This window comes from Onychostruthus taczanowskii, unplaced genomic scaffold (genome assembly GCF_017590055.1).
Source record: "Onychostruthus taczanowskii isolate IOZ18803 unplaced genomic scaffold, ASM1759005v1 scaffold88, whole genome shotgun sequence".
Lineage (NCBI taxonomy): Eukaryota > Metazoa > Chordata > Aves > Passeriformes > Passeridae > Onychostruthus > Onychostruthus taczanowskii.
In genome coordinates, this window is record NW_024506773.1 from 2,847,449 (window position 1) to 2,872,681 (window position 25,233).

Sequence of the window (25,233 nt, forward strand, 5' to 3'; positions counted from 1 at the left end):
ACAGGATCAACATTACTGTCAAAATTCTGGGCAACTAGTAAGCAGCACTGACTAAGTCAGCATATATACTATATATGGACATATATACTATGTTTCACATAACATGTGAAACAGTGTCCATCTCATACTTAAACATAGGGAAACAGGTCTTCACTTTTTGTGTCTCAGCACCTCTGTGACAACAGTACCACACAATTTAGGACACTTGATCTGCACGTCTGAGGAAGTCTGGAAACAGCCAAAACTTCTGATGGCCACGTTTAGGAAGACAGATTTGCAAGGACAGAACTGCTTTAAGTAGAAACATTTATCATTCCTGTCCATATTTACAGGGCCCACAAAAATAAGCATGTCTGGTGACAAAAGAAAAAGGTCAATGAATTGGCCTTCAAGATATAGATCAGATACTCCTTTTCTACATCAAGCAAACAAGTTTTACCTTGTTTTACATTCACCTTCTAAAACCAGTACTGAATGCATAGAAATAACCAAGGCTTTTCTATAAATACAGAAAAAATACTGTTTCTTGGTATTTTTTATGGGCTTGGTGATTTCTAATAATTTTGCTAATGATAGAAAACATTGTAATGATGGAACTAGCATGTGTTGAAATCTGCAAACAATACAAAATTAGCGATGCTGAAAAGATTTCATCCAGTGTGGATAAAATTCAAAATGGTCTCAACAAACTGACCAAATCATCTCAAGGCAGCATTTTATTACAGGCAAATGAGAAACAGGAATAGTGAGCTACATGATTAAGAGAACTGAAAAGCTGTACATAGCTCCTATTCAAAATAGCCTGTGGGCCATTATCCTTGGTGTACTTTGGGTAAGACATCAGAAGTCCAGTACTGTTCTATCTAAGCTCTTCTTCACAACAATTAAGGAAATGTAGAAGGTAATTCATAGAAGCTTAGTATTCCAAGAGATTGTAAAGGAAAGGTTAGACAACTTCCAGTTAGGATTTACCTACAGTTTGTCCTACTCTGGACAACGGATTTTTGTCTTATCTGTTTAAAAATACCTTTCTCTGTTAATCTTCCTATATGCAACAATCATTCAATGAAATATTTGTAACAGCACGAGAAAAACGCAGAAATCCATCCAAGGACAAGCTTCAGAAGACGCTTTATAAGCAAAAGTGATAAAAGTCTGTTTTCTCCGGCTCTCCCCCAGGGCCAGCTGGAACAAGTAAAAGAATGCACTGCTAAAGAATCATAAAGGTGCACTTCAAAAGAAAAAACAAAAACCAAAAAAAACCCAACAGCCAAGAACATTAGAAGGTAAATTCAGACAGCTCAATGCATACAATAGTTTTGGGTGCACAAAACAAAAAATCCAAATATCCTCCAAAGAACCCATCTGACTAATACTGCTTGTTCCTTCCCACCCAGTTACATGGGTTACAAACAACAAGAAGCATATACTGAAGTATTTTATAACTGAAATATAAAACTTTACACATCACTTTCACAGATCATAAATACCAACCAAATCATGCTTAAGCACTATTGGTAAAGAGCTTCAGCACAGTATTGTGTTCAAAGAACAGTCAAAGAATGGCCTTCCACAGTCACCTTATTAACTTGCCGAATGAAAGATGCGGAATTATTCCTCCTTAAGGAACAACATTTAAGAAATCAAAAATGCTAACCCTTGGCAGGATGACTGCACAGGATATGTGTCAGGGGGGGCATAGAATATGTCAGATTCCCTCTGAGGTGCACAGATAGGATAACATAACACAGATCATGAAGATGAGCTGACTCTTCTAAACTGCATTAAACCTGCTTGGAGCACAGTATGTAGATGGCTGAAGAAATAATCAATAACAACTATCTGTAACACAACATGGCTTTTTAAAAATACTGATGTACATGAAAACTTCTAATGAATATAAGTACAAATAGGAACAAACCACTAAATTTAACTGTTCTTACTTCCACTAATTACACATGTATAGCAAAGCAAAATGCTACTTCATTTCAAGTCATATAAACTGAAAGCTCTTGACTCAAGTTACACAGTCCCTCTGCAACAGTTTAAGTGTTAGATTTAGGAAGGATTCCTTTACTGAAAACAAACATGGAGTAATTGAGATACAAAGAAGTGAATTAAGTTAAGACACAGCAATCAAAGTATTTTTACTTTACAAAATGGAAGTTTCTCCTATATCTAACACTGCACAAGGTATCTTGCATAATCAAAAGGTAAGCAGAAGTCCCTTACACTGCCTCGCTTTGCCAGAGAATCACCGTAGTCTGCTGGCAAAGTCCGCTTGCTGGACTTTTTCTGCTCATGTTCAACTGCATCTTCAATTATAGGCTCAAGCCTCATCTGGACAAACACCAAAGATGTGGATCAATTTCTTTTCATTATACAGTGAGGAAAGATCTAAAAGCCTTTAAAAAACTTCTGAAATATTTAGAAAACTGCATAGAACTCACTGATGTTTAAATCAAAAACCTAATGAGGCTCTGGCCTTCAATTCAGTAATCTCTGAAAAACAGACTTTGAAGCTCAAATTTGGCAAATAAACTTTAAGAGTCCCCCCTCATTGTTTTGGTTTTTTTACTTTTCAGCTGCAAGATTTTGAAATCTGTATCAAGTCTTGCTCAAGGGTTCAGTACAGTCAGTCAAACAGTGTTTAATCTAAAGTGTGTTTTCATACAGCATCTATTGAGTATCTAAATCCAAGTTTACTAAACAAAACCTTAAAATTGAACATTGCTGCTTGCTGGACAAGTTTGTCAAATAAAAATTTTCTCTCTATGCAGAAATAATTATTCCCCAACCCTTCCAAGCCTGCAGCTCAGTAATGTGCTGCATCTATGTATATTCTCCTCAGTCAGCAAATGCAATTTTATTGTTACCTCTGTAAGAACTGTGGTGTCATATGAAGGCTGATACTTCTCTTTTTCATGTGCAGTTCGCTTTTCCATCTTTTCTCTGTCTGTTTTCTGTTTTCTGTCTGCTCCTTTGGGCTAAAAATGAACAGTTATGTGAACATAAACACAAGTGGGAAAAGGTTTTATAACTGAAATCTGATCTCAGACATTAACCATTACAAGCAGTAACAACTTTATGAAAACTCAGAGACTTAAGGATCTGTTTTCTAATGTTACCTTAAAAACTTTGATTTGACAACTGGCTGAATGCAGATGATCTGTATATTCTCCATTTTCTGTCTGTTTAAAAGTGTCAACCTGAATCCTAAAAGGAACTCCTTTCTCTCCTCCGTGTTTACGAGGCGTAAATTCAGTGCTGATACAATGTACCTGAAAAAAAAACAATGACCAAAGAAAAAGGACCCTCAGAAGCATTTCAGGCATGAACTTTATTATATGTTACCTACATCACATGAACAGTTTCTTGTAAAAAATATAGCAAAGCTATAAAAGGTCACTGACTGGAAGAGTTTTTCATCTCATGCACCCTCACCTCGGAGTATTTTCAAATATACCCAACTCCTTTTAAAGTCCAGAGACCTTTTAATCAGTGTGCAATTGCTTCAGCTGCTAGATCAGAGTGAACACTGTGTTTATAAGCTATAAAGACCCCTTAAGGGTATCTAGGGAGCAAATCAGTGCAATAGAAGGAATTAGGAATAATCTCACTGGACAGTGCTCCCAATTTATTTTGCTTCCTTATGGAATTTTAAGTGAGCTGTAGAACAACCCACCTATAGTGGCATAATATCAGTTCCATTTTCAGTCTGTTACCATTTTTTCTAAGGAAATGTATAAACAAAACTATTCCCTAACTTATCTCACAGATCTTCAAGAAGACTACATTTTAACAATTATGTAACTCTTACTAAAAAAAGTATCTTTATCTACCTCGCAGTTAATTTACTGACAATATAGAATTTAACCTATTTTGACAGCCAGAGGAAGAAACGTTGCTACCTGAAACTTTACAGCCATACTTTTTTACAATGAAATCAGGTCTGAGACAAAAGTAAGCAATGTGAATACAAACATTTAATCTAAATAATTTCCAAAGAAAGCACGCTCATTTGCCCTGAATATCAAATACACAAATAATAGCATTCCTACAAGGAATCCTACTGACATAGTAAGAAACATTTTTTGAGTGCCTAATTTAAAACCCTTTTCTTGTAGGACAATACTTTTAATTTTGAATCCTTAAGCTAAGCTTCTGCTGAAAGCAGTAGTAAGTTACTGAGAGGAATGTAAGTTAATTCTTATACTTCACACAACTAAATATTTTAACTATGACAGCTTTCTTCAAAGAGTTGTTTGAAAGCTTTTTTTTTTTTTTAAATTTTTCTATAAACCCAAATTAAATAGAAAAACCTTACTAGGGACTCTAACAGACCTATGAACCCATGTTTTTTCACCAAGATGGTATGTAATGGCCATCCCACAAATACTAAACCAAGAAGCTTTGTAATACAAGTATACTGCTGTTTGTGACCTGAAAGGCACCAAACACAGACATCCAGTCAAATAAAGTTTCAAACCTGAATAAAAGCAGATGTACATTTTGTTGGATCCCATAAAAATTCAACTGCGTTGAGTTGGCTTGGATTTGTCTTGATATCAATGACTCCAACAGACATTGGAATATCTATTAAAATAAGCAGCATATATTTCAGAAAAGTATACAGCGAGTAAACACTATAAATAAATTGTAATACAAGGTTAACAGCACCATACACAAGGTAGGATGGAAAAATGTGGGCTTTGGTGGCTTGACCAGTTTCTTAGGACTGATACAAAGAATCTTAGTAGATTCAACATGCAAAGTGCTCAAGGTTTTGGGCACTTTTTCATTCTCCTTCCCTGCTGCCACCCCTGAGGTTATGCACCAAAAATGATCAAGCTACACAAAGTACAAAAACCATATTGGCACTGTTTTCACAATCTAACAGAGGAAGTTACTTCGGTCTGTGTTCTCCTAATCACTGCAACACTTAGCAATCAAAATCAGAAAGAATATTAAATGTGTATGGCTGCAGAGACGCTATCTTACTTTTACAGCACTTGAAATTCAAAAAGAACGTAGAAGTGGTAAGAATGTTTATATTCAAAACACACACTATGACAAAGCAGCATCCAGAAATCTGGTCTGTCCTTTTTCATAAGCCTCAGCATCAATGTGAATGTGATCCATTTAAATGTGGAAATTGAATTCCATACAGTGGCAACAAACAGTAACAATTATACCTAAGTCGAGCAGTCTGTCCCCAGGGCGGTTCCACTTCCAGCCCTCTAGCTGCTGGTGCTCTGTGTACTGCAACCTTCTGTCATGGAACACAACTCTTATAATGCTCTAACAAAGAAGAAAACAAGTCTGTGATGAGCCACAGAGTCACTACAGATAAAAGTACTAAACTATCCCAAAATAGCCCCAGTGCTAACAAATACATTATTTACAGCAAAAATTTGGCAAGCATCAGTATCCCAAAATATTCCAGAACACAGAAATAGAACTGAGCAGCAGCAGATACTTGAAAATGTGGTAAAAATGCAAGGGAGAATTACATCTGGTTGGATACTCAAAAGGTCACTATGAATTACATACAGTGAACTGAGCAACACTGTGTAGGCAACACCAAATTATTTTAGAAAGCAAACACCAAAGATTTCATTTAGTAAGAAAAGTGGTGAATATTACTTGATCATTCTTTCACTGGGAACTCTGTGAACTTGTACAGCATATTTTAAGAAATAAAATAGAAAATTCCCTTCCTAGTACTTATAAGATATTTACAAAAACTCTATGATTTTACTTAATAGAATTAAAAAGTTCCAAACTTTCTCAACTACTCTAGATGAAATATTCATCCAGAACAACTACAACATGATTAATTTTGTTCAGTTAGAAGCAATTCTCTAACAATACCTATTTTTGTGGGCAGTTTTGGCACTGCTAAATGAATGCACATATCAAGTAATTTGTTACAAAGAGGTTGGAAAAATACTGTATACATTCACTGTTACCCAACAAATAGAATGTAGACAGATTTGCATTTTTTTTTCCGTTATTCTACAGTCTTCCTTGTATTAACAGAAGCTGAAAGTGTCCACAAAACCCAAGAAATTTTAAATGGAGTGCCTCTTCAAGAAGGATTACACTTCTTTGGGTTTATTTCAAAGATAATGGAAAGCAAATGTGCGTGCATGTACATGGACAAACAGACAGACACAAACACACCATTCCTTCTGCACTTCAAACTGGCATGTTTGGATCTTGGAAATATCTGTAGCCACCTTCACCTCCATGGAATTATTTATTTGGTAAAATACTAGGATTCCAATATTTAATTGTGCAAAATGGAAAATTCATTGATGCAGCATTACAATACCTTGCTATGGTAAAATTGACTTTTCTAAACTTTTACACTGCTTTGCCTTATTGTACCTACCAAATGACTCATCACCCACACACAGAGCTAGACAATTACATAAGTGAGACACTCAAGGCTACAAGGAAATAGCACCTAAGGGGGCAAAACAGTTCACATGCTTATTACAGCAAGTCACCATGCCAGGATGTAAAAAGTTTATTACAGAACTCAAATCCCACTTTTATGCTCGTGCTTAACTCTTGCTGAAATGATCTCTAAACAAGCATCCCACAGGCAAATAAGAACAAGGCCTAGGATTCTATAAGCAAGCCAAAGTTCACCAATTACACAGCCCAAAGCTGGCAGGTAAAGATTTAGCATCGCACAGGCACACTGCTCTGGTGCATTTATCAGCACCACTTTCAAAGTGACTTTAATTGAAGTTTTTCCCTTCTTTCCTAATACCTGAATAAGTTGTTTTTTGGTTTTTTTTGAGAATTCAATAAAATCAATAATCATCAGGTGCTTAGAAGAAAAATCCAAATCCCTCCATCATTCTTTTAATCACTTGCACTCCAAATTGGTTAATTTTTTCAGTTCGCCTCATTTTCATACTTCATAAAATATTATCAACAGTACCTTCTACTAACACTGAAGCACAAGGAGACAAATCTGGAACTGAGGAAAGGGGCTCAGCTGTGGAACAAACTGTTCAACAAGCAGCAGAATTAGAGATCCTTTCTCCTATGAATCTATCTCCAATAACCCACTGCTGCAAAACCCACAGGTTGGCTCCACATGTTTTCTGTGACACTTAAGAAACACGATCACAATACCTCTACTTTTATCTAAATGATCCTCTACCTTCCTCTCACCTCTCCTAATCACTTGAAATGGATAATGTGATGGCTCAGAAGACACTGGATACAAAATCTACGGACACCGGATACAAAATCTACTGACAACTACCTTAAGCTTTGCATAAATACTTAGGTCTACAGCGCACACAAGCGCGCATCGGGTACTTATATCCATACGTTTTTATTTGTAAACATCTAAACATCACTGGTCCACATATTCTGACCAATACCTAGTGACAGTAGAAAAAAAAAATTCCATAGAATAACAGTCTCAGGTTTGTTAGCAACACTATCTAGTGAACTTAAATTCACCTTCACCAGTTTTCCATTGATCTCTGGTATGTCTCCAGCTTTCCGATTATCTAGCATCCGGATCTCATAGGACTGACCTTTAAAGAAAAAAAAATTGCATGGTTAAAAGAGCAAAAGCACAAGGTTATTTTGTATTTAATGCATTTAGATTAACTTTTGGTTCACAGGACACGAGAACATCAGTACCTGAAACTTGAGTTTGAGAGACCCAGATAGCAACATGCACTTCACACCATGCAAATTAACAAAACAAAGTGACATTTTTGTTCCCCTTAAAACCAGAGACATTTTCAAAGTTTAATTATTTAATTTTGTGTCAAGTGTAACTACTTGCTTCTTTATTTTTTTTTTTCTGAAAACAAAACATTTCAAGGCTGAATTCCTTTCTTTTTTTAAAAAAATGCTGAATGGCAACATACTGAGAACCATTAACTGGTCTTCCAAAAAAACTTTTGTAGAGTTTTCATACTTTTTCCAAAACGTAAGTACTATTCTCCCATGTTTAATTTTATCCATATACCTGCTGTCTTTGTATGATTTCATGCTCTGTATGATTTCAGAAATAGACCTTTAAAAGAGACAGTTACTGTTTATATCAACAGCATAAGCAAACCTATCTTTCCAGTGAATATGATAAACTGTTGTGCTTCAAAAGCAAAGCTTGTAGCAATTTATTTAATTACAAAGATTTTTTTTTCCTTCCAGAGTGAGCAGCACATATTCATTTGCATCATCGTATTTCCCTAACTAAAATATGGGACAAAATAAATTTCAACATCTTCACTAAGATGAAATGCAGTAAAATCATCACCTACACTGCCCTTCAGGCTACCTTTACGGTCCCACATACAACACATTTAAGACATTCTGACATGCCCTACAAGGCAATAACCCTGTGAATGAGCAGATAACTTCTTCATTTCCTTTCACTTTTCACAGACTGATGTTACTTCCAACTACGGACCGTTTCAGGGTTTTTATTTGTTCCTCAAACACAATAAGCATATTTATGTATATACTCTACACATGTACAGGCTTTCCTTACCCAAGCAGCATGTGAACATTGATATAGTCATTGATAACATAAATCCATATGAAATATATGTTCACCTAGTGCAGCTGAGTAAATAATATATAATTCCTCCTCCTATATTTAACTTCTAAGGAGGAAACTTTTCCTGTTAGAGTGATTTGTTCAGTTACCAGTGTTATTCTACTCACACAGCTATAACACTTAAGTTCAACTACATTTAAAGTCAGCATTTCTTGGATCTGGCAATATTAATAAACTTTCTCAAATATTTCTCTGTGCTCTCTCAACATTTTTGGGGGGGGTAGGGAGGTGGATGAAGAAAAAAAAATTCTGATTGTTTCTTCAAGACGTATGGCTAGCCTTTCATAGGTACAAAATAGTATTAAGACAGTAGATTTGGTAAAGGTAAAAATCAAAGAATACGAGACTTGAAAATGTAAAAACAGCTCTGGAAATTTTCAAGACAAAGGAATAAATACATTTTGGAGTTTTAGACACATAGCCACTCTGAAAGTGTAAAAAGCACTACAGCACTGATTTTTGTCATCCCTATACACTATATACACATCCCTATATACACCTATATACACTACTTTCTCTGTTCTTTCCTAGAGAACAGCCAGAAGAACAAGGTGACACAGGCTATGGACAGTAAGTGAATCCAGTGTGAACTAAATTCACATTGAACTTGTGGCAGCTTCATTCACAAAAATCCCAGAATGTTCAAGTTTGGAAGGGACTTCTGGAGGTCATCTTCGGCAATTGCCCTGCTCAAGGCAAGGCCACCTACAGCCAATTGCCCAGCACTAAGCCTGGCTGGTTCTGAGTATCTCAAAGGATGCTCATTGAGACCATACTTCATAAGCTTCTTGGTAAAGATCACATGGGAGAAACCAGCAAAAGCCTTACTGAAGGAAATCACTTGTAAACAAGGCCTACTACCCTCTCCTTGTCTACCAAGCTACCCAGTTCAGCACAGAAGTTTATCAAGCAGGTTAAGCATGATACCCCCTTGGGAAATCTGTGCTGCCTACTCCTGATGACCTTGTCTTTTATGTACCTGGGCTACATAAAGCAACCTGGGGTAGTGGAAGGTGTCCCTGCCCATTGCAGGGGGTTGGAATAAGATGAGCTTGATGGTTTCTTCCAACCCAAACCATTCTGTCCTTTAATTCTATGATTTTTCATTTACTATCAATCCTCAGAAGTGTGTTTTGGTTTCCTCTGCAGGAGTGGAGCTCTTCAAGCAAGGAGTACTGCAGCAGTATGGTGTACCAGGAAATGGTTACCAGGAAACACTGCTTCATCACCTTCCCAGGAAGCCTGTACTTTGCTGGGTCCTCCTTTTTGAAGATCAGAGCAACATTAGTTTTGATGTAGTCTTTAGCACCTCTCCTAGTCACCAAGATCATTCAAAGACTACTAATGGTGGTCTCACAGTGACACAGGCCATTGCCCTCAGCACTCATGGGTGCATCCCATCCGGACCTGTGGATTTATGCACGTTCAGTTTGGTTAAGTATTCCCTGACCTGCTCTTCTTTCACCAAGGGTACATATTCCTTGCTTCAGACTTTCCCTTCATCTCTAAGGCCTTGGATTCCTAAAGACCAGTGATACCAGAAAGGACTGAGTCCAAGAAGGCATTCAGTACTTCAGCCTTTCCAGTGGCCTGTGTCATCATGGCAAATGTCCTATTCAGCAGGGGGTCCACTTCAATTGTTTTCCTCTTGCTATTTACATACTTACACAAGACCATCTTGCTTTTTACATTTTTCACCAGATTCAGTTCCAGCTGGGCTTTGGCTTTTCTGACTGCACTCCTACAGGCTTGGACAGTATCTCTGTACTCCTCTCAGGTTACCTGTCCCTACTTCCACATTCTGTATGCCTATCTTTGGTATTTGAGTTCCCTTGCTTACCCATGCAAGCCACCTGCATTTTTGCCTCACTTACTGTTCATTAGGATTTGCTGCACTTGAGTTTCGAGGAGCTAATCCTTGAACCAGCTATCTTGGGCCCTCTCTCCTCCAGGGCTTTATCCCCTGGGACCCTACTCTCCTGAAGTTCAAAGATGTGATCTTGATCTCCTGCCTTGCTTCTTCCTCTCAAGATCATAAAGTCCACCATCTTAAGGCAAAGAAGCCTGACTGACCTTGACACTCGCAACCCCAATGAGCCTTTCCCTGTTCCATGAGGTATAGCAGAGCCATCCTCTACCACTTGGATCAGGAAGCTGTCAATCAGCACTTTCCAGTCACACCCTGATGTGCTGTCCCTGCAGGAGACATCAGGGTGCTTGAGGTCCTCCTGCAAGGACCATGGCCTGTGAATGTGAGGCTACCTCCAGCTCTTCAAAAAACATCTCATCTACTTATTCATCTTGGTCAGGTGGCCTACAGCAGACCCTCATTACAATGTCATCCATATGACAAAATCCATCTATAATCCTTACCCATAAGCTCTCAACTGGAACATTACATATCCCTAAGCAGAACCCCAGACATTCCAGCTGTTCTCCCACATAATGCTTAACCTCCCCTCCCTTATCCTCTTGTTCTGCCTTTCCTTAAGTGCTAATATCCCCACACTGTAAGGTGGCACTTGGCAAGCCATCCCATCATGTCACCGTGATCCCAAGATCACAGAGATCTCTGAAATCCTCATGCTTACTTCCTATGCTGCTTGCAGTACTGACATGTGCCCACTCCAGAGGAACCTCACCATGCTGACTCACCACAAAGGGCTTTGGTGTTTCCTTGGAATGATGCTCTACAGGCACTTACTTGCTCATATCCAAATGCCGGAGATGACCCTGTTTAAGCCTCCTTTTGTTGATGCTGTGTTCCCTTTCACACTCTTTGCTTATCAACCATGGCCCTCACTCCCCCACAGTGCTCCTGTCAGTCACTCCCTTCCTCACTGTTCCTACTCCAAAGCCCTCTTTACCAGGTCAGCCACAAGCTGGCTAAGATACCTCCACTGCCCTTTCCAAGTTGGATTCTATCTCTCCCAAGAGAGCAAGCAAGCAGTTACTTGCATTCACAGAACTCCAAGCTTTGCTGCACTGTGTAAACCAACCTAAAGAATGCTTCCCTTTTAAAAATTCTCTTCCATACCACTTCTGCTGTTCCATATATATCTAGCTGAGCAGCAGCCAACCCAAAACACTGTCCCACAACTCCAATATGTTTCCAACGGACCCATTTAACAGATTTCACAGTAAGAACCCTGCAAACCCCTGAACAACCAACCATCATCGCTCCAGGATCTGAACTTCTAGAATAAGCTTCAGATGAACATCTAATCATGTTAAATATTCCATCACAGTCTACTGAGATTTAGAATCAAAATCCACAAGACAAAGAAAGCTGAACTAGATAAAGGATTGGAGATCCTAGGGCTTTAGAGCCAGAGGAGGGGGAAGAAGAGGTGGGAGGATATGAAGCCATTGATATGGTCCAAAACAAATGATAAATGATTTTGAGTTCAGAATACTAGCTGACTAAACTTAGGATACCAATATAATTTTCAATGTGAACTTTCTCAGAGAAAGGTTTTATCTTATGGCAATGACTACATTCAGATTATTCTACCCAGCAGTCAGTGGTCTCTCTAGGAAAAAAAAAAACAAACAACAATTTTCATGCAAATTAAAACCCAGGAGAAAAGGAAAAAAAAACCAGCCTGATTCACATGAAGTATTTATCTAGTTAATTTCTGGTAAATGTATACAAACTCCAAAGGTAACTGCACTTGTGATCATGTTTAAACATAACACAGTTCTGGACAGACATGTCTGGCTAATTTGAGAGCAATTACAGTGGTTCCTTTTGTGCAACACCTCAGGGACTGACATCTTAACATTTATTATTACTTTTGAGGGCTGTCTGTGTGTACCTCATGCATATATCAAATTAACTTGTTCTTATCAATCAAATTTAAATATAAATGCCAAATTAGTCCCACATTTTCAGCTATTACTGCCTGAAATTTGTCTCCTAAAAGCTCTGTTGGCTTGATTTTATTGGGGGATGAAGAGGGGCAACACACAACAGGAAAAAAAACCAAAACCAAACCCCCACCAGAATCCAAAGGGAAAGTAACACTATATTATAGCTGTGAGCCCACAAATTGGACAAAAAGGACTACTAGTAAGGCATCCTTACAACCTCAATGTCCACAACCTCATTTCTGACATGCATTTATTTTGTATATAGACACACGTGTATTAAAACATGAAATACCACTCCAGTTTCAGACTTGCACCACAAACTGCATTCACACATATATACCAACCTTGATTCAAGTATGTGAGAGTTTCATCATATAATTTTACTGCTGGAGATGTTGCAGCACACATAACATACTGGAAAGGTGGATGTTTGGTCTCATTTTCTTGTGGAAGGCTGGAATCTTCTTGTTTGAAAATAGGCAGCGCCAAAACATCACTGAAAAGGAAAAAAAAAAACAGACAACTTCGAGATTGTTGGCCCTCTTTTGATTGAAGTTAAAGAAAAAAAGTTATTTGTGACTTAAAAAACCCCACAGTGAAATACACACAGACTTTTGTTACTCATTTTATTAGTAAAATCTATATGAGCAGTACCAAAAACATTTTCCACCAGAACTTTAGGCGAGGATACATAAACAGTACCATGGGACTTAAGCAGACAAACAGCTGTGCTGATCCTTTGAAAATCTAATCTTTGTATCTGTCTCCACTTAAAAAATTCAGTTTTCTCTTAACTTTTCACCGGTCAACACAGCCAAGCTTGTCCAATAAACTTGCAAATGAAAGAAAGGCTTTCATTTTCTTCTTTGAAACAATGTATTTCCCAAAGTAAGTTACCTACACTATGAAAGTACCTCTCTCCTCATTTAGTACCATTATGTCTAAGCTATTAATTCTCTTGGCATTCTCAAGCTTTTCTTAGGCTTTCGCACACTGATTAGCCCAAAAATGATTAAGCAGCAGCATATTTACAAAACATAAGCTATATAAAGTTTATGCCAGGATTCACTTCACTTATCTACGATGCATAACCACCAGAAAAACTTTGGAAATGCTACATTTCTAGAGAATAAAGAGCAAACCATGCTGTCCACAAGCTGTGGTAAGAGAGACAGCTTCACTACAACCAGCAAACACATTTTCTGCTTTCTACAGAAATCAATCTGTATTGGTAATAATCTTCCTTGTATACAAAAATACTTCATAAATTACATTTTTAGGAGTTTTTCTTGCACTGAATTTTCATTCATGATGACATCATCTGCATATCCATGCAACTTTCTTTAAAAATGTTTCCAATGTGAGTTAAAATCTCACACCATCTCACCTGTTCATTTAGTTTTTAACCAACATGTAGCTTGTTTGTATCTTTTGCACTGATCACAAACATGTTCTCAATATATTTTGTAAAACAGTTATAACTGCCGGTATTGCACTACTATTTGTAGGTTGTACGCTAAAATTTTTGAAGTAAAACTGTTTTTTTACTGTTTCTAATGTCTGCAAGTCTGCCCTATTTAAAGAAAACTATTAATTGCTCTTGAATTCCAGCTCATATCTGAAGAACGTATATCATAATAAATTCAAAAAAGGAAATGACAGTCAATATTTTCATTTCACATAGGCTTAGAATGTAAGACTTGGTCTGCTTAAGTCTTAGATATGCAGAGTGCAGGTGGGGCACCCCAACTTTTTTTCAGAGCAAGTGCCACATTCCGTTAGGGATATTACTCCTCGAGCTACTTGGAAGACGTTTTATTGACAAGAAAATATTTATGAAGGGTGAAAAAGTCTAAGAAATTTGTCTATACCTTGGAGAGACTGTACCGTATCTCCCCAAAAAGAGAGCAAAAAAAGACACCCATAGAGGTTCCCTTTCACTAGGAAGAAACACAGGAGATGCTACAAAGACTGATGTAAGCAGGACAAGGCAGTACACTGTCCAAAAAAGCATTACAAGCCTACTGAACCGTGTCCTAGCTACTTCTGACACCACCTCCTCAAACCGTAGCCCAGAGAAGAATTAAGTAAGTTACAAAGGAATATGTGAAATAACCACTTAAGAGAAGCAGACACCCTTAAAAGAGTTTTCTCATACAGAGCCAAGAATCCGTGAGTAGGACAGCAAAATCCATATAGGTGGGTGCTCCTTGAGGATGACTCAGGAAAAACAAGGAGCTGCTACAAGCCCTGATGTCATCAGGAGGGCAGCACGAGCAGCCTAACACAAGAGGGAGTGCCGTGACAGTGACAAGCAGAGGGAAGCCTGGTCCCAAGACAGAACTGCTACACCAGGAACCCATGCTCGCCACACACTTCAGCACCCAAAACACAAGTACCATTATGAGGAGGAACTTTAAAATGGCAAGAACATGGAAACAATGGCAATGTTTAAAATACACACATGAGTCAAAGTGCAACAACCAAGGCACGAGAAGTATCTCACCAAATAAATTACCTGTAATTCTCTGCTGCAGAAACAACAATTTTCGACTAAGTTCTGCAGCACTTGCCTTCACATAACACACAAGATTAAAGAGAAGTCTTTTGTGTACTCATGAAAAATATCTTTAAAGCCTTCATTTTATACTCACAATTTGAAGTTTAAAATGTAGCTGATCTGGCTTAAGAAAGCGTGATGTGGTTAACGAATTAGCTAAGAGACATGGCATTGGAAGCCTACAAATACACCAATTTAGGCAGCTTTAAACCAGCTTTTGCTAATACTTACAAAGCATAATGACTAACTGCCACTGCAGAAGAAGAAGGAAAAATAAAGACATCCAGCTCTACAACCCCACAATTTAGCTGTAAAGAGAGCACAATGTTCATTCTTAAATGTCACCATTCTAAAAAATACTCCAGAAGACAGCACAAGGCAAATTTTTCTTATAACACTCTTCTGAATACTAGTACATTCCAAAGGAAAAGACAAGCCAATGCAATGTAAACTCCTTCCTAGACCATCTTTAAATAAATATCATTTAAATAATATTTTGATTCATTCACTTGCAAAGAATGAAATATTAGTGTTTTCTGCATTTCAACATACACTGTTTCCCCATCTAAAAACAGATTAAAGCTGCAATTAAAACAGTCAATAAGGTATGAGTAAAGTACTTCAAATTAAGACCTGAAGGATCAGTTTAAATAGGGACTAGCTACATTTCACAGCAACAAGCATTTTCTACAAAATAAAATTCACTGCAGCATAAGTGAAGAAAACATGCAAAGACTTTTCTCACAATGGGAAACAGAAACTTAGTATTTTTAACAGTGCTCTTTACTTAAGCTGAAGATGATAAACTCCATATAATATTTGCTATTGCATCAATCACATTACCAGAAGCTATGGAGATGCTAAATCGGAATTTTTACCTTTTTCTCTAATCTTATACTGACTCTATTTTAACACCCAACAATAAGAAACAAACAATTAAAAAAAAAAAAAAAAAAAAAAAAAAAAAAAAAAAAAAAAAACCAAAAAAAAAACCAAAAAACAATTACCAGAAGCTATGGAGATGCTAAATCGGAATTTTTACCTTTTTCTCTAATCTTATACTGACTCTATTTTAACACCCAACAATAAGAAACAAACAATTAAAAAAAAAAAAAAAAAAAAAAAAAAAAACAAAAACAAAAACACAAACCACAAAGACATCCCATAAACACAATACAGAGAACAGATTAGCTCTGTCAGTTCCAGCCTTTTTCCTCTCAGACCCCCATTACAATGAGCCAATGTCCCTGCAAAACAAAACATCTGCCCACAGTCAATCCCTGGCAGCCTCCATGCTTATATATACTCATGTAGGCATCCTTTAGTCATTTTCCTACTCACCTGGTGAAATTTTGTTTTTGCTAGGCCAGTACAGAGACAGGGCCTTGTAGTGCCAGCTTTGCTTAAGTTATTTCACACAGCAAAGAACCTCTTAACTAAACTGAAGTGCCCACTGGCAGAGCAGCCCAGATGGAGGAATGGCCAAGTGTTCCAAAATAGTTACTGTTGAAATTATTTCAGACTACAGGACAACAGAGAGCTTGAAGAGACTGATTCTGTTCCTTTTTTGCCATTATTAACTTTTGATCTTGTGAAGTAAAGACTCATTCACTTGTCTCATAAGTGAGCTTTTGAACTACAAGCAAGCTGCTGCATGGGCGAGTAGTAACCTTTGGAAGGACAAGTAGCACCTTTTGTTATATTTTCTGAGAAAGTAATCTAGCATCATTTGAGAAAGTCCATCTAGCAGGGTTTACTCTCCTGATGGAAGGAACTCTGAGACCAAGTTTTTGAAACTATTAGCTCTAGTAAGAAAAGTCTTATCTCAGTTCCTCACATGTGTTATCTAAAGCATTCAAATGAAACGCATTCTTTTCTTCCTATAGGGAGGAGGAAAATTTACCCAGAAAAAACCCCAACAGAAACAGTCTTCATTACACTGCAAACGCAGGCAGCAAACCTATCCTCCAACACAAGTCTTAGCTACTTATGCTACAGAGGTGCATACATGAAACATCACCATACAAAAGCAGGAAGGCTTAGAAGAGGAAGCAAGGTGAACACTACCACTTGAGCATCCAGTGGGATGCACCATATGTGAGAAGCTGTCCTGTGTCATGTACTCTAGATAAGCATAGTACAAAAAGACCAAGAAAAATGCAATTTATCCTCCCCATGCTTGTGAAATGTGTTTGTAAGCCTTCAAAATCACCTTCCTTAAAAACGTGAAACCTTCTTTCCACACACGTCCAAAGCATTTAAAAAAAAAACCTAACACATACATACAAAAAACACCCCCTCCCTAATAATAATAATAGGGTCAAAAAACAAATGAAGAACTTCCTGTTCTTACAAGAACAGGAATTACTATGTCAACAAAATTCAAACTGATGTTCCATCAATCATCTGCCTTATCTATCTTCTGGATTGTATACTTTTGGGTGTGAGTACTAAAGCATCCCAAGGCCTTTTGAACAGGCCTTTTGAAACTTTAAAGCATGTTTTTTATGAGGACAAATACCTTTAAGAAAATTTTTTCTCAAGCAGTCTTTGAATTAAGAGTTATGATCTCAAGACCAAGCTCTGAACTGTTCAGAGGTATGAGCAAGCCACAGGAAAATGTAAGGCAATGGGAGACCTGGTACTTCCTAACACTTTCCCTGTGTCCACAAAAGCAAGTTTGATGGGGAGAAAGACCCATGGAATTAATTTCTGGGAAACAACCTTCTCTGCAGGAGCTGTCCAAGAAATCCAACACATAAGAAACAAGTGCAAATGTAATGCTGTTTCTAGGAATCCGACAGACCATCGCACAGAAACTCAGATGGAGAATGGCTTCAATTTAAGGGGAGTCCGGCACAAAATACAAGAAACCACCAGTCAAAGAAAAAAGAAAATACCAACAACCAAACCTGTGTCCTTCCTACTAAGGAAAAGAAGTAAGAATGTTCACCATAACAAATCAACTCCTCTGACACAGGGAGGTCAGGCAGCCACTCTCACATGCAGCAGGCTCCAGTACAGATGGCTCCTACGCAGGAGAATGCCTGAAGAGCACATGAAGGCAGACGTGCTGTCCTGCTCTCAATCTGCTATGTCCATCCAACATGAGCGGTGACAGGGGAACAGTTCTGCACTTTGAAGTCTTACCCTTAAAAATTAAACTGGCCCCTGACTTTTTGTAATGTATTCCACACTCAACTTGGATGAAAACAACAACAAAAAACTCAAACCCAAGCCAACGTCAATGATCTAGAACATGAGGTTTACCTTTCAACATGTTTTTTCTGTGCTAATAAAACAAGAAAGCTTAGGTTTATGGATACACTTTTCCTTCAAATGCCTATTTCCTCACAGGTATTTACTTATTTGTGTGCTTGCACAAAGAATCCAGCTCCAAATCTAATCAGTACCTGACATTTCATTTTAGAGTCTATATGTGAGTGAAAATTATTTTTTCTACAGTGCAATGCATAAAAAAATAGACCACTAAAACAGAAGCTTTATAACATATTCTGCAGAAAACACTTTGTACATCTAAAAAAGAAGAAAAAAAAAATCAGGATACCATCAGTAAACATTCCTCTTTCAAAAATCCAATATAACCAGTAGTAGAGTCTCAAAAGAGTGGGAGACATTAGGGGAAACATAAACAGCAATTTGCCTGTCATAATGTAAAAGCAGCTAAAACCAGGGCCTGAATGAGATAACTCTTTTTTGGTTCTGCACAGCAACTATGAAGTTAAGGCAGTAACTGTCATGACCCAATCATGTTTATCAGAAGCCAAAAAGGCTGTCAGGGACCCAAAAGCTGTGAGAAGAGAACAGCTCTCCTGAAAAGCAAGCTCTAAGTTGTAAGACAATGTTCCCCCAGCTCCTGACTAACAATCTTGGAGTTACTTCAGCTTGAACTGTGCTCAAGAGGTTAGCACACAAAGTCCCCCCACCAGCCAAGGCTCCCCACACCACAGTAAGGAGACAAGGCTGAAGACTGCGTTAGGCTTTCCCTCTTATCAACCAAGGCAGCAGACAGCTGCGTTCTCCAAAGACACTTGAGTGTTTGGGAGATGCAGCAGAGTCAAACTGACTTGATTCTCCAAATACATCCCATTCTTCTGGATGTATTTTCATATAGTCTTTTGTAGAGACTTTTGCATTTCAGAAACAGAAGTCATTATTTTTTATTTAGCTTGATAAACTTCAGGTTTTAACCTACAAATATGTACCAAAACAGCTACTTTTGAAAAAATTTTCAAGTTCTTCATGACAGGGTTACATTGTACCACTACAAACACCATTGGAACTGCAAGAATTTAAATAAATCCATATACTAAGCTTTCAAATTACACATAAAAATTTAGTCATTAAGGTACTTGTCTGTCTATTAATGCTCAATTAACCCAATATATAGTGATTTAATAATCAAATAATTAATTTGATTTAAAAATGGAATTCTGCTAGAAAGATGACAGGCAGTTCTTTGAAACTTGTCTTTAAATAGCATTCATTTTTTTGTAGTTCATAGCAACCATGAGTGATCCTCAAACACACACAGCTACTTTTGTGTTACAACAGATATTATGAGGGATTCATAAGAACACACGATGGGTGTGTTCCATTATCAATGGAAACTAACTTTAACTCCCTTAAATTAACTCAAAACTCAGCATCCCTGAAGGCTACAATGTTTTTATACAGGTTTTGATACAGGTGTTATTTGACACATCTGACAACTGTTACTACCAATTGGATTTAATTTAGTTTTGTGATTACAGGCAGTTTCTTATTGCATGAGAAGATGCTAGAACAGCAACCAGAAAAAAACGGGTTTTGAGACTTTATAAGGAAATTTTGAAAACTATTTAAAACTGTGTGAATCTGCAGGGAAATTTAGGAGGCACTTAGCTGCCTTCTAACAAAAGTCCTACAATGGACTGATGATCAATGAACATGTGCAACTTTCTCAGGAAGAATAAACACAGGAGTAATGCCACAAATTCTGACTAAGGGCACTGACTTAGCATCACCTCCAGGAAGTATCAACTCCTTTATATACAACCTCAACAGTTAAAGAAATTACATGCAGATCTTCCTAACAAAATCAAGGGGCCATATACCTTGAGTTCTCTGAGGACTATCCTCTAGGCAATATTTGATTTTCTTCTTTTTTTTTTGTTAGAAAGCGACAAGTAACTAACTTCTAGTGGCACACTGAACAGTGACAGAGCAGTATCTTTCCTGCTTTGCCACTTCTCTAGGTTTTCCCCTCTCACATCACTTGACAGGCCATCATTTCTCTGAAGCAGAAATCTAACCACTACATAGAATAACTTACACACGTGCTGAGAACCACTCTGAACCCAACAAACACTAATGGCAATTAGATGAACCCTTTAACTATAGGGTCCATAACTTAAGCTACAAATACTACCACTACGCTGTATGTTTTCCAAAAATACTCCACAGACTAAGTGTGTAACAAGATTCAAGACTAATATACAGCTTAGCTTATACAATATTACTTTTTAAGTGCTGCTTTTAATGGCTACAACTCTTTCTGTGGTAATTCAAAATGCCCCAATAGGCAGGTATATGTAACAAAAAGCCAGCCACCATAACAGGATGATTTGACCAGAAAAAACAATCTATCCCACAACAATAAGGATGATAAATCTTACAGTTCCTAGAAACTGAAGTAAATGCATCAGTTGGATGAGAAATGAAGTTATGAAAACACAGGAAAACATAAAAAACCTAACAGTCAAAATGCAGAACTTTTAATCATAAGAGATCCTAGAAAGAACTGAATCAAGATAGAGAAGAGCAGTTCTTGAACAGGAGCACATGCATTTTCCACTGGTGTCTGCACTTAGAACCCATCCAGGCAACAACCAGGCACAGCTGCCCACAAAAACTGGCACACCACTTCATGGGATGAATGTCTGAAGGTTTGCTAAGACAGAAACGGGACACAAGTGGGATAAAATCCAGAAAAGCTGAGTATAAAATCAGGAATATTCTCTTCTAGAGAAATGAATCACTTTCTTCTCTGAACTGGCAAGTTCTCAACGTTATTTTTAATTTAAAAAAAACCCAAAACAAAACAACAAAGAAACAACCAACCAAAACACAACCTAAACCCCACACAGAACAAAACCCCCATCAAACACATGTCCCACCATGAACCCACTAAACTCACAACACCAAATACTATCAGAACTGTCCACATTTCTATCCAGCAGAAGCCTTCTTCTGTAACTTCCAGCAAAGACACTGTACTTCCAAACATTTTACCTGGGAAGTACTGCCTCAAAGCATACATAATAGATGAAGCTCGTGGTCACCTGCAAGCTTCAGTTTCCCCTGAGAGAGAACGTGCCTTTTCTAAAGGTTAGACTACCAAAACTATCAAACGCAAGCGTTTTACTTCTCCAGACACAATCCATGATTTAAGAAAAATTAATGCTGTTATGGAAAGTGTGGGTGCTTTACAGCCTGGGATGCCATCTCCTACCATGATACCTGCTAACTGTGGTATTTTGATTGTTGATTTAAAAGACTGGTTTTTTGCTATTCCTTTGCACTCTGATGATATCCCAAAGTTTGCATTCACAGTGCCTTCTATCAATAATGCAGCGACAGTCTAGCAATACCAATGAAACAGTTTCTTTTTTTCACACTAAGTCGTCACTCAGGAATCGACACATTCTGCCCGTGAGCAAGCTAAAATTTACTCAAACAAGTACACTTTTAACTTAGTTTCGAAAAGGCGCAACCAAATGCTACTTTAACTTTGTAAAACCTGGAAAACAATCAAAAGGTAAGGAAACGGCCAAGTTGACTACGAAGAGAGAGCTACACAGCAAGAAAAAAACCCCATCACTAAGGACATACTACATAGAAAAAAGCCTATCGCTACACAGAAATACAGAATAAACAGACTGAATAAAGTACAACCATACTACCACTCTATTAACCACAACGTTTACCTGGACGAGAAAGAACATTTTTAAACCTGGCAGGAAACACCTATTGTTTATCACGAAAGAACTACATTTACCGAGTGTAAGACGACCATAGTTTGGAACGTGGGGTCCGGTTACACCTTGAAGGCACAGCGAAATGCCAGTTTTAGGGCAGGAATTTCTCATATAAAGGGAACAGCACCCCAGCGCAGGCAGCTGCCCGCCCTTCCCGAGCCGCCACCTGCCAGCAGCACAGGAGGGCAGGGCGGGAGCCCCTCCGACACGTGCCCACGCCTCGGGAAAAGCTTTCAGAATTAAATTATTTAAAAAAAAAAAAAAAAGTGTGGGGAAAAGGAGACTCTCCGGCTCCTTCCCGAGCAGCCTCAGCCTGCCCAGGGGCACGGGCAGGGCTGCGCGGCCCGACGAGGCCGGCGGGGACGCGGCGCCCAGCGGCGGGGATGAGCTGCGGGGCGAATTACCTCATGCTGTAGGCACCGGCTCCCAGCTCCTGCCCGATGCCCGAGAGGCTGGCGTCGAAGTCGTGCACCAACCCGGACTCGATCACTTCATCCATCTTCAGCACCCACGCCATGTTCCGCCGGCCCCGCCGCGCTCCCGCCGCGGGAGGAGCCGGACGGGGCGGAGCCGCTCGGCACCGGCGCCGCCGGGGAGGCGGTGCCGGGCAGGCGAGCGGGCTGGAGGAGACGGGGGGAGAGGGGGGAAAAAGCACGTGCGGGGCGGGGGGACAGGGGCGACTCCGCGCTCAGCCCCGGCGGGGCCCTTTCCTCGCGGCGCGACCAGGGCGCGGGGTCGCTCTCAGCATCCTGCGCCCGCCCGGCCGCCGCGGGGCGCTGGGGACCGGGCGGCCGCCGCCTCCTCCTCCTCCGACCGGACACTGCCCAGCGCCGCCGCTTCTGCCGCCGCCCGAGCTCCGACCCAGCCCAGCGGCGCCTCCCGCCGCATCATTCGCAGGGGGAGGCTGCGGCGGCAGCAGCAGCACCGCGGGCGCCCGCCGGGGAGGAGCCGCCGCCGCCGGAGGTCACGGCCGCCCCGGGGGCTCGCGCCCGCCGCTCCGGCGCGTCCCGCAGCGCCCGCCGCCGCCGCTCACGACAACATGGCGGCGGCTTCCACCCCCGAGCGCCTGCCGGGGCGGTGCCTAGCCGCGATCGGCGCCGCCGATTGGCTGGGCTCCGCCGGCAGGGCCAATCAGGGGCAGGCGCGGAGGGGTGAGGGGGAAGCCTGGCCAATGAGGAGGCACTTCCTCACGCCAGGTGACGTCAGCGTGACGGGCGCGAGCGATCCCTGCGCTCCTCCCCAGCCCCGCGGCATGGCGGGAGCGCGCCCCGGAAGCGGCGGGGCAGGAGCGGGGAGCGGCGGCGGGCCCGGAATGGCGGCTGCCTGCCCCCCCGGGCACACATCGCCCCCCAGTGACCTCCGGGGCCGTGACTGCCCTGAGCAGCCGGGTCCGGTGTGAGGCTGGAACGAGATGAGCTTTAAGGCCCCTTCCAACCCAAACCATTGCATGGTTGGTTTTTCCAGAGAACACCGAGGAGCCTTCCCAGAAAAACAGCCAAACCCCACAGAATCACTGAATATTCTGAGTTGGATCTCAGGTCTGGATCCTCGAGGAACACCAGGGCCAGGTTGGAAGGGACCACGCTGGGTCATCTGATGCGACCTCCCTGCTCAGACATGGTCACCCTGGAGCACATGGCACAGGATTGCATCCAGATGGTTCCTGAATATCTCCAGTGAGCGAGTCTCCCACAGCCTCTGGGGGCAATCTGTTCCAGTGCACGCTCGCCACACAGTAAAGTTCTTTCTCATATTTAGGTGGAACGTGCTGTGCATCAGTTTCTGCCCATTACGTTTTTCATCCTATTGCTTGGCTCCACCAAGAACCTGGCTCTGTCCTCTTGACATCCTCTCTTCTGATAGTGATAGATATTGATGTGGGCCCCTCTCTACTCTCAAAAAAAATCCCTTCATATTTAAAAATTCAGAGAATACTTACATAATTTTAGGAAACATTTCATTAAAGTATTATGTCTGGAGAACAAACTACAGAACAGTATTAAGACTGTAAAATGTATTTTGATCGTATAGTAACATGCGTTAAGTACAATTGCACAAGTTATGCAAAAGATAAAGGAAGGAAGGCCCTAACTTCATTAAAGGTGAACAAAATACTAGCTGTTGTTCAAAGTGTGCATATGGGATCCTCAAAGATAAAGAGGTACACAGACCATGATTTATGATCTTCAAAGGCAGTTTGTAAATTAAAATTACTGCCATCTTCTCAAAAAAAAAAAAAAAAAGTACTGGTGTTTTTCCTGCTGTAATTGCTGTAAGAGTTCTCTGCCTGTCTGAGCAGTTCATCTGCATCTAAGGGGAAGCTTAGAAAAAGTGAAATTTATTAAGAAGGCAAGGGCTCATGGACAAGCCACTAACATGGGCACTAGCTACCATGTTAGAGCTTTGAGTGAGAAGAACTGAAATTACCACAGGCAAAATTCCTCTTTTAAGCCTGACAAGACAACAACAATACCCAGGCAGCAGAAGTAACACAAAACCCCATTTTTGTAAGTTTTACAAAAGGAGGTTTGTGAGAAACTAAAACACTTTCTACTTCTGACAGATAGGATATAAGACCAGAGAGGCCACATACAGTTTGATTTATGCATAGCAAAACTGGTTTCTCTGCTTACTAGACCTATGCCAACATAGCTACATAGCAGTTACGAGACCATAAATTGCTGATTTTTATACTGGGAATTGTTTTCTTGTGACATAAATTCCAATCATTCCTGAGGGTATCCTGAGTGGACAGAGTGAAAGCCATCCTCTTGCATTTCAGTCTTTAAAAGTTGGGTGTAGCTTTTCTGTGATAAACAAAGTGACTGCTAGTATTTCTGCAGATGTTATCTTCACCTATTTTAGGACACAAAATGCCCTTTTTCTGTTAAAACATGAATATTAAAGGGAAGGTATATTTTCTTTAGCATTATCTGTATCCCTGGCTCATTGACAACAAGTTTCCTGCAGAGGTGTGCATTGTTTGATTTTTGCTGTTTTTAAGTCCAGGCCTGTGATGTGTTTCTTTGGGGCAGGTTCCTTGATCAGTGCCTGAGGATCAGCAATGCACACAAACTGCTTCTGAGCAAGCCAGATCCACAAGTCTAACCTGTCAGAGACAACACTGCCTGTGGCCCTGCCATTCCACTTCTGCA

At 39.9% G+C, this 25,233-nt stretch overlaps 1 protein-coding gene across 3 annotated transcripts in view; it reads right to left on the reverse strand.

Moving 5' to 3' along the window:
• UBP1 (upstream binding protein 1) overlaps positions 1-23,124 on the reverse strand; it is a 35,200-nt gene extending 12,076 nt beyond the window's left edge. For 2 of the 3 annotated variants that reach the window (XM_041425207.1, XM_041425206.1), the window contains exons 1-8: positions 22,483-23,124; positions 12,823-12,974; positions 7,492-7,568; positions 5,196-5,301; positions 4,490-4,596; positions 3,129-3,281; positions 2,877-2,987; positions 2,233-2,340 (exon numbers count right to left, since the gene is read on the reverse strand). In XM_041425207.1, coding sequence (XP_041281141.1) covers positions 2,233-2,340; positions 2,877-2,987; positions 3,129-3,281; positions 4,490-4,596; positions 5,196-5,301; positions 7,492-7,568; positions 12,823-12,974; positions 22,483-22,595 — 927 coding nt within the window. In that variant the 5' untranslated portion in view covers positions 22,596-23,124. The remainder of the gene's footprint in view (positions 1-2,232; positions 2,341-2,876; positions 2,988-3,128; positions 3,282-4,489; positions 4,597-5,195; positions 5,302-7,491; positions 7,569-12,822; positions 12,975-22,482) is intronic. The other variant, XM_041425208.1, reaches the window with a different exon arrangement.
• Between the last annotated feature and the right edge of the window lie 2,109 nt (positions 23,125-25,233).